At 36.9% G+C, this 10,684-nt stretch overlaps 1 protein-coding gene across 1 annotated transcript in view; it reads right to left on the minus strand.

Moving 5' to 3' along the window:
* LOC106872230 (TATA box-binding protein-associated factor RNA polymerase I subunit B) overlaps nt 1–10,684 on the minus strand; it is a 29,421-nt gene that overhangs the window by 3,835 nt on the left and 14,902 nt on the right. The window contains exons 6-11 of the mRNA XM_014919142.2: nt 10,031–10,243; nt 8,206–8,305; nt 6,605–6,734; nt 3,694–3,856; nt 1,394–1,437; nt 894–984 (exon numbers count right to left, since the gene is read on the minus strand). Of these exons, the coding sequence (XP_014774628.1) occupies nt 894–984; nt 1,394–1,437; nt 3,694–3,856; nt 6,605–6,734; nt 8,206–8,305; nt 10,031–10,243 (741 nt within the window). The remainder of the gene's footprint in view (nt 1–893; nt 985–1,393; nt 1,438–3,693; nt 3,857–6,604; nt 6,735–8,205; nt 8,306–10,030; nt 10,244–10,684) is intronic.

Below are 10,684 nucleotides of genomic sequence, written 5' to 3' on the forward strand. Positions count from 1 at the left end.
AGCCCGTCGTATATATGTATATATATATATATATATATATATATATATATATATATATGTGTGTGTGTGTGTGTGTCTTTGTGTGTCTGTGTTTGTCCCCCCAGCATCGCTTGACAACCAATGCTGGTGTGTTTACGTCCCCGTAACTTAGTGGTTCGGCAAAAGAGACCGATAGAATAAGTACTAGGCTTACAAAAAATAAGTCCTGGAGTCGATTTGCTCGACTAAAGGCGGTGTTCCAGCATGGCCACAGTCAAATGACTGAAACAAGTAAAAGAGTAAAGAGTATCTCAAATCATACCTTATTATTTATTTTTAAAAATCTCACTGGACAATGTAGTCATTTGAGTTATATAATTTTACAGAATGGTCATAACTGGAGTGATCTGGATTGACCAAGGACAACAATAAAACATGCAACTGTTTGTTCCAGTTCATTGAATTGACATATAAAACAAATTTCACTTTTTAACAACAAGACTGATTAACTACGAGTCTTTCAAGTATCATTATTATATCAATGAAGACCATTTAATTGTTAAGACCATTTGTTGGGTCTAACTTTCACAGAAGTCTTATTATTGATTTCTAGTGATAGGAGGTGAAACTTGTAGTCAAAGAATGCACAGAACAAAATAGATATTACGAGCATCCCATCCAAAACTCTCAGTTCCACCAATTCATCCTACCCTAGATTGGTAATATTTTTTTTATCAACAACTACAAAAGCTGAAAGAACAAAGTTGATATTTGGATCCAGAGTACAGAGAGTCAGAACAAATCTGGTACAGAGGGGAGAAGAGCAGAAAAAGATGAAAAAGAAAACATTAGAAGACTGGAGGAGGAGTTAAGGTGATACACAGAAGAAAACTGAGTGAAATAAGTTCCCTTACCATGGTTTGTGGGTTTCTCGTTGCAGTTTCAAATTGTTTGCAATTGCAGTCATGTGATTCGCCCAGTTTTCCCAAATAAATATATCATCATCTGAAAATTTGAAAACAAGTTTAAATGTCTCTAAAAAAAACAGAGCATTAGATGTCAAGTGTGAGGGTGGAGTGTGTGCAATGTGGGGTGTTGATTGTTTAACCCCAAGTCAGACCTGATCATTATCATCATTTAATGTCTACTTTCCATGCTGGCATGGGTTTGACGGTTTGACATGGAGCTGGCTAGCAAGGAACTATCCAGACTCCTGTCTGTTGTGGCATTCCCTTCCTAATGCTACCCTCTTAACAGGATGTAATGAGTACACTTTATGTGCCTCCAGCAAAAAAATTTCAAATTTCCCCTCTCTCTCTCTCTCTGTACGCAAACACACACACATACACATTGTATTGTATCTCTAAAAATGAAGTTAATCTTCAAGACACTTTAAGTATTTCAAAACCCTTACCTTCTATTAGTTTGGCATATTCGGCAGCAAAACTGGACATTTTCCTAAATTTGATGTGAGAAAAAAGAAAATAAACAATTATTCAACAATCTGAAAGTCAGAACCCTTCTTCCTTGTGGTGGCCACAGAGTGATAGTGAAAGGATTGGAGACCCCAATGAAAACACTCATCTTTTAGCTTCTTTACATCGGCTCTGAGTGTGAGAGAGAGAGAGAGTCTAGCATATCATCATAAGCACCATTTAAGTGAAAGGCCAATATTGTTCACTCTCTCCCCAGTGAACAAATGTTCCATAGTACAGCAGACATGTGACAACTGGTGGAATGAAAAAGGGCCTTACTTGGAAAACAATAAGGACTGGCAACAGTAAGAGCATGTGGCCACACAAAATCTGCCTTAATAAAGTTTCACTTAAGCCATGCCAGCATGGAAAATAAGTGGACATAAAAATAATGATAATGATGAACAATTGAAGAAAATTAGTGTATAGAGTATGCTCATAGATAAACTGCAAAACTAGGAAAGCAGTCTATAGAGTAAGGTAAACAGAGGGACAGTGCAGAAACAAGACAACAATGTACATTAGAGATGGGAGAGAGGGTAAGTGGACACTGGCAGTAATATGACAGAAACAAGACAATAATGTACATTAGGATAGGAGAGAGGGTAAGTGGACACTGGCAGTAATATGACAGAAACAAGACAATAATGTACATTAGGATAGGAGAGAGGGTAAGTGGACACTGGCAGTAATATGACAGAAACAAGACAATAATGTACATTAGGATAGGAGAGAGGGTAAGTGGACACTGGCAGTAATATGACAGAAACAAGACAATAATGCACATTAGGATAGGAGAGAGGGTAAGTGGACACTGGCAGTAATATGACAGAAACAAGACAATAATGCACATTAGAGATAGAAGAGAGGGTAAGTGGACACTGGCAGTAATATGAGGAGAAAAGCTCAGCAATGCTATACCAACAAGCTAAAATAGAACATGGGGATTTGAGACAGGACGCTCAGAGATTGTGGAAGTCACACACATAATAGAAAATAGACTGAGCCTTGACAGAAAATGTGACTGGAGTAATGACATCCTCTCACTCCACCCTGCAACCTGACAACTGAAGAATAGGAAAAGAAAAAAGACACAGGTACAAACAGGGTAATATACAAATCCATACACATGCACACAAGACACACATACACATACCAAACACATCGACACACACAGAGACGCAGATGCAGATAGGGATACATACTACTGAAAGACAAGATGAAATAGACAGGACAAGACCAGAGGGAAGAGGAAACATGAAGAACAGACAGTCATTGAAGAGATCACAGAATGTTATGAAAGAACTCTGACAAATAAACTAATAGTTATACTAAATCTAACATGAAGATCAAATAAACAGAGCAGGTGTTTATTAGCAAAATGACTTACACTCAAGCACAGCAATATCTCTTTCAACGATTTCACGTCTAGAATCTTGCAAAACAAATACATAAACAAAAATCATTTATTCTTATTAAATGAAATAATGGAAATATACATATTTGCCTGAGAAGGTTGGCAGCTCTCAATTACAAGATTATTTCTTCCTTATTCTGAGAAAAAGAAAATATCTACCCTATCACACCTTTCCTTTCTCCTTCATCAACTGCAATTAGAAAAGCTTGAAGGGGAATGAGAGATATTCATGAACAGTTTATTGTTGTTTCGCTCCATTTCATCTTTCTCATTACTTTTTCTCACTCTCTCTCAGTCATAGCTATTATTCTCACTACTTCTCCTTCACTGTATTAGTATTTCATCTCCTCTCCCTTCACCTCTCACTCAATGTGTAATAGACACGTATTTTTCCGACCACGATACAGTATGCATTTCATTACAATTATAATTTTTATGTTCAATTACAAAGTTCCTGTTTTACGTAGTGACTCCCAAAGACCTCTCGACAGGTACTAGACAAGGTATATGGATTATTTTTCCATTTGGAAACAATCAGGTTCATTTTTAGTACTTTCGTTTTATGAGAGCAGTCGATTTTATTTCAGATATTCTCATTTTAAAAATCATCTCAGGTTAATCGTTAAGCAGACGTTGGTGTTGCATTGGCAGAGGTTTGCGCTCTCTGAGTGCTCTTGTTTTATATTAGATTAAATCTAGAACCCCATGATCGTAAAGCAAACCAGCAATGCCTGTGCCCAGTGAATGTTTTTTTTACAGCCTTCTCCTCCGTAGATATTATTTGAAAAGAAACAAAAAATAAATTCTTTTAAAGATACTTACCTTTCATTGATTCCATCGAGACGAAATAAGGTTTTTATAAGGATAATCACATAAGCCATTGCAAAAAGTTCCATTGGAGGTAAAGATTGCAAAGATTTGTGATTAATCTGGAAAAATTGTGTCCTTTCAGAGATTATATTCACAGCCAAACCATGTATATGTCCTGTAATGAAAGTATGAAATATAAGAGTAGGGGGAGAGAGATGAACAACAATAAGCAGACAGTCATTGAAGTTTTATCAAAAAACAGGAATGGAAACAGCAGCAACATTTTAAGTCTTCAGAAGGCTGACCTCATAATTACACCTGAAAAATTCCTTTCCAAAGTGCAGGCCTGGGTAAGATATATTGTGAAAGACTAGCAGTTGTGCATTCAGGCAAATCTTGGCACTAGTAATTTTTTCCAACAGTAAGGCAGAGCTGATGCAGCTTGGCACCAGTGATATTGCAAGGCATTTGCAGTCAGACTGCAGAGAACCAGAACAAATAGTGGAAGGCAGTTTCACAGTTGCTCTACTAATTTTGCCAATCCACTGACCTGGACTGGTACCTTTTTTTCTCCTGAAAGGATGAAAAACAGAGATAACTCAGAGGGATTTGCAAAGAATCAGAACAAATACCAGAAGGCATTCTATTTACTTTATTAATGTCTCAGCCAATTTACAGCCTTAGTAATAACATCTTGCCTCTGTTTCATTTACAGTAGAAGTCTCTTATTGTGATCGCTTTTGAATAAAGCCTTTTTAATAACAGTATTGAAAAGCTTACCAAAGAAGTAGCAATAGAGAACAAGGGATTAGAGAGAGAATCAGTTAGCAGTTTTGAAAAGGGGATTAAAAAAAGGGTCACAATGGACATGTTTATTCTTTTACTTGTTTCAGTAATTTGACTGCAGCCATGCTGGGGCACTGCCTTAAAGAGTTCTAGTCGAAGAAATTGACCCCAGGACTTATTTTTGGTAAGCCTAGTGCTTATTCTATCAGCCTCTTTTTTTGATAAACTACTAAGTTATGGGGACATAAACATACCAACAACGGTTGTCAAGCGATGAAACACAGACACAAAGACACACACAGATGTATGTGTATATATATATATATATATATGACAGGCTTCTTTCAGTTTCCATCTACCAAATTCACTCACTTGCTCATGAAGGGGGACTGAACCTGGAACCATGTGGTTGAGAAGCAAGCTTTTTACCACATAGCCATGCCTGTTTATAGACAATGGTATTCAACTATTACTCTGATGCAAAACATGAAGGTTGTGCTATCACAGCTAAGATGCATACGCTAACACACAAGGGCAAGAAAGCTATTTAACGGCCCCAAAGATATGAAGTAGCAATGAATTTGCAATAAGAGCTTTGATGGACTTTCCCATAGACACCAACAATTTGATTCAAAGATGAAATGTGCAGTTTTCCCACAGTTCTTTGTATAACTGCTCAGAGATAGTGATAGACCAGAACCTGTGGACTTCACTGCCTACCTTGACAGCTTTCCACAACTTTCAGCAGAAAATGAGGAATATAACAAAGGCAGCTGAGACATGATCAGTGGTGCAAAGAGAAAAAAAAAATCATCTAGTTTGAACTGTCTTCCCTATAACTTTTATAAATACACACCATACTTGTTCATTCCTTTATTGACAGATATCTTATTTCTTTATTGCCCACAAGGATCTAAACATAGAGGGGACAAACAAGGATGGACAAGGCATTAAGTCGATTACATCGACCCCAGTGCGTAACTGGTACTTTATTTATCGAGCCCGAAAGGATGAAAGGCAAAGTCGACCTCGGCGGAATTTGAACTCAGAACGTAATGGCAGACGAAATAACAGTAAGCATTTCGCCTGACGTGCTAACGTTTCTGCTCGCCGCCTCGTTTTATTGATAGATATCTATCATGCCATTTGGCAGCAATGGCATGGTCCCACTACTGGGAGGGAGGAGAAAGTACAACTGGATCTACATAAACTTTACAGGCACAGAAGTACCATTACTCAGCCTGCACAAAGCAATGAAACTGCTCTGCATGCACTCATTTAGTGTCTGAGTATCACTGACTCGAGGAGTTATGTTAAACTGTTGTTGTCATGTATAGGACAGGGTCAGCCCTCAGCCTGCCAGCTTCCTTTGGCTGTGAAGGGCAAGTAGTTTTCATCTACCTGGTGGCCACAATGGGAAAGGCTGTATGGCAGATGAGAACAAAAGGACTAAAGACAGGCATATTCTTCTTCAGCCAAAACCATCATATTTTTCTGGTGTAAAATCATCCTCGCTGTCGCTGCTTTCAGAATCGCTGCTTTCAGTTTCGGATACAGAAATATCCGATTCATTATTGTTCACCACATACTTTTGTAGCTCATTCATTCTTTTCTTCGATATCTCCATATCTTCTGTTGAAAAACCTTCAAATTCGGAATCACTGCTTGATAGCATGAAACTCCTCTCCATCTTCAAAGTTGAAAAAAATTAACACCGCAAAAAATGTGGAAAAAAATCTTCCAAAATTCACTGAGTTCAAATATCACGCCAAACAATGTCGGAGACAATAACTCAACTGTTTGCAAAGTGAAATCAGGTGCTTTAACGAATGTACTAACGAGATTTGGGTTCAAATATACATTTAAATAACAATGGGTACACTCGGCCGGCTATGGCCAGGTTAGTCTTATGAACCAAAAAATTTTTCAGCCGGCTACGGCCAGGTTAGTAATGAAAGGGTTAAGGCCACAGTTAAATGACAGAAACAAGTGTCAGATATCAGTAGTTCCCTGTATTCAACTGTTTCATTTCATTCCATTTTGTACTTCTTTTGTTTTCCGTGCATAAAACCCTACTGTTTTACCCTGTGTGTAGCAAATGAAATAAATCCTTATAATTGTTATTAAATATACGCACCTGGCAAATTTAACTGACAAATGCATTTGTGAACTAATTTCAAAACTGGTATCCTGGGAATATCACTAAGTTTCAAAAAGTAAATCAGTTGACCACACAACAAACGAATTCTTTTTGTGCTTGGAATATTCTAGAAAGAAAGTGAAAAGGTTGATAAATATGGAGACCTGAGAATTGAAATCGCTAAGATGTGGCAGCTACAAGAGTCAAGCATAAAGATTATCTCTATTGTCAGATAGTACATAGAGTACTATCTGTACTATCATACAGCATAAAGTACTATCTGTCTGAAGTCATTGTGACTTGATAAACAGTACAATATCTTCAATCAACAACCTTAGGATATTGTATACTGTGCGAGGTCATGCACTGTTTAACTTGATATGAGATCACCATGTCATGCACATATCAGATGGGTAGTCATGATGGGTATACTAGGTTTCATATATTTTACCCCAGTGTCACTTTGATGGCATACACTGCTCTCTCACTCAATAATAATAATTATTATTATATTTATTATTAGTTTTTCTTCTTTCAATTTTGTTTAAATTTCTTGCTGAGTGTCTTTCTGACGGATAGGGCAAAGAAACTCACTGTATACATTGGTAGGCCATTAAATTAAACACACCAGATCGTTCATTTGTAAAATCTAGTTATGTGAAAAAAAAAGAAAAAAAGGAAAGAAAGAAAAAACATTTATATGGATGGTAATCGTTCTCATATTGACAATGCTCTTCTCAATACATGTGATGTACCAGTTAAAAGAAACTTTTGCACTTCTTACAGGGTTTGTAAGCCAGGGATCTTTCTCAAATAATTTTCAGTTCCTTTTTTGATCATTCTAATTGCTCCTACAATCACTAGTATTGTAACCATCTTGAGATGCCATATTTTTTTGATTTCAATGAGCAAATCTTTATATTTTCTGAACATGTCAAATTCTTTTACTCAGATATTATGATCACAAGGAATTCACATGTAGATTGTTATTATTATTATTATTGTTTCCAAAGGTGAATTATCCAAACCCCAAAGAATTCTTCTCAACACATGGCTATGATGCTCCCCCACTACTTCTGCTTTGAGCAGGATATTTGCAGTAGCCCATCTTTTATACCAAGACAAAACATGTACATGAGAGCCAGGGCCTGGTACTGCATCGTCATCATCATTATTATTATTATTTTTATTATTGATATTATCACTATTATTTCTAGTAATAATAGTTTAAAATTTTGGCACAAGACCAGCAATTTTGGAGGAAGGAATATGTTGATTACATTAACCCCAGTGTTCAACTGGTACTTATTTTATCAACCCTGAAAGGATGAAAGGCAAAGTCGACTGCAGTGGAATTTGAACTCAGAATGTAAAGACAAATGAAATGCTTTTTGCGTGCTAATGATTCACTTTTTATACAGCCTGAAATAAACTACATCAAAATAACAGTTGGGATTGTCCGAGCTGAAGTATCTTTGATCATAAGTTTAATGAATCAGTGCTGACAAGGGACTAAACGACAACACAGAGTAGAAGGTTAAAAGCAACATTCACTCAAAGATTAACAGTGATGCGGTTAGCTTAAAAGTGATACTCACAGGAGGGTTAAAAGTGACAGTATCTTCTGCAAAAAACTTGAAATCTTCAGGAAACTGAGAAGACACATATAAGTAAGGAAGTTTGCCATTCTGAATCCACCTAAGATAAAACATTGGTAATTTATCAACATGACATTTTAAGTGAAAGTTTCAATTTAAATGGTTTTTAAACAGCAAGTTTGTATCAAAAAATCAAAATCAGTCTCATACAGGTTAGTATCAAAAGGGTTAACAGCGAAAAGAAAATAAGACCTGGTGAAAGATATTAATATTGAGGAGAGTGAGTATTCTCATGATGAATTTATAGCAGTAGCTAGATAGGTGAATGATCTCCCTTGCAAGAAAGATTATAGAGTAACCTCCCTTCCTAATCTTCTTGAATAATTAAGAATCACGTCTCATGACATAGATGCTTCGAGAAACTTAGGAAGGGAGGTTATTCTATAATCTTTCTTGCAAGGGAGATCATTCAACTAGTTAGATTTAACCCTTAAGAGATTATGATCAACAACTATGTTGTCATTTCATTTGCAAATACATACACTTGTGAATCTGGACTCAGTTTTCTTTTGTCAATCAAGACAAAATCTAGGAATCGCTTGAATCCACAAGCAGATGATCTGCAAATCACAATCAGTAAGAAAGTTCCATGTTGCCTTACTGGCACTTGTGCCGGTGGCACGTTAGAAAATCATTCAAGCAAGGTCATTGCCAGTGCTGCTGGACTGGCTCCTGTGCAGGTGGCACGTAAAAAACACCATTTTGAGCGTGGCCGTTGCCAGTACCGTGTGACTGGCCCTCATGCCGGTGGCACGTAAAAGCACCTACTACACTCTCGGAGTGGTTGGCGTTAGGAAGGGCATCCAGCTGTAGAAACTCTGCCAAATCAGATTGGAGCCTGGTGCAGCCATCTGGTTCCCCAGTCCTCAGTCAAATTGTCCAACCCATGCTAGCATGGAAAGCGGACGTTAAACGATGATGATGATGATGATGACATGAATGAAAAGCAAGAACAAAGAATTGAGTATTATGTTCACGATTGAGATTCATCTCTCTGATTAGGGTTTTTTCTAATTGTTCAATTAACATTCGCATTTTGATGTAATGAGTCAAAAGTTTATATTTTGAGTCCAATATGTTCACTTATATCAGTGCAGGTGTCAATTCAAAAAGGATAAATTGATAATTAGAGAAGAGATTCTTTCATCTTCATATGTGTATTCCTTTCACACTATCACACAAGCAGCGTCATTCATTTCCAATATTCTACAGGAACATGTCTAGCCACTGGGAAATATTACCTTGTTTGGAAATAGGTGAAGATTAGCAACAGGAGGGCCATTCAGCAGTAGAAAATCTGTCTCAATAAACTCTGTCCAACCCATACAAGCATGGAAAAGTTGAAGTTAAAATGATAATGATGATGATGATGATGATATCTCACATCTGCAGTACAGTCAAAAACTAAAGTCCTCACTTAAAAGTAGAGCTACTATTGAATTCCTGGGGAAGGCAACAACAAACAGACACAACAATAAAAAGACAAAAACATACTATATAAACAAAGAACACTCATCATCAGTTACCTATTAAAATATCTACATAGTTTGAAACATACATATACGTTCATACCTGTCTTTACATACAAAGACAGGATGGTCATGACAGGAATGTCTTTCACCATAGATCTACTCCAACAGCGCTGACCCTGCAGCTATACAACTGCAGCAACAACAAAAACAACAGCAGCAACAATAACAACAATGTTCTTTCTGTCTCCTGTTTCATATTCAGAAGGTAAAAAGAAATTCAAAAGACAACTAACCTGACAATATCAGAGGGCATTGTGAGATTGTTGGTATACAAAAGGCCCAGGTAACAGAAAGCAATAGTTTTCGCCATAGACATCCGCGCAATATTGATGTATGTACTTCTGGTGAACCGGTAAGAAGAGAACCTTCCTGAAGACTCAGGTGTCTCCTGACTTTGAGACATAAGCTTCACAACTGATGATCCACCTTTGGTCTTTGCCACATCTCTGAAATCATAAAAGTTTGATCAATGGGTTATATATACATATCATCATCATCATCATTTGACATCCATTTTCCATGCTGGCATATGCTGAACAGTTTGACAGGAGCTGGCCAGTCAGAGAGCTAACCAGGTTCCAATTGTCTGTTTTGATATGGTTTCGATGGCTGGATGCCCTTCCTAACGCAAACCACTTTACAGTATGCTGGATGCATTTTACATCACACATTCTGTTATTGGTACAAAGAAAAAGAAAAAAAACCACTCCATCCAGCAAGAGACAAATATCACTTAAATGCAGGATTTAAATGCGAGCTATTATAAATTTCATGAACAGATAGTATAGTACATGGCACACTATAAAAGCTTATTCAATTACTGTACTATCCCAGCATGAAACTTATAATAACTTAAATTTAAATCCTATGTTTATTGAATTATGTAC

The sequence above is a fragment of the Octopus bimaculoides genome, chromosome 22 (assembly GCF_001194135.2).
Source record: "Octopus bimaculoides isolate UCB-OBI-ISO-001 chromosome 22, ASM119413v2, whole genome shotgun sequence".
NCBI lineage: Eukaryota > Metazoa > Mollusca > Cephalopoda > Octopoda > Octopodidae > Octopus > Octopus bimaculoides.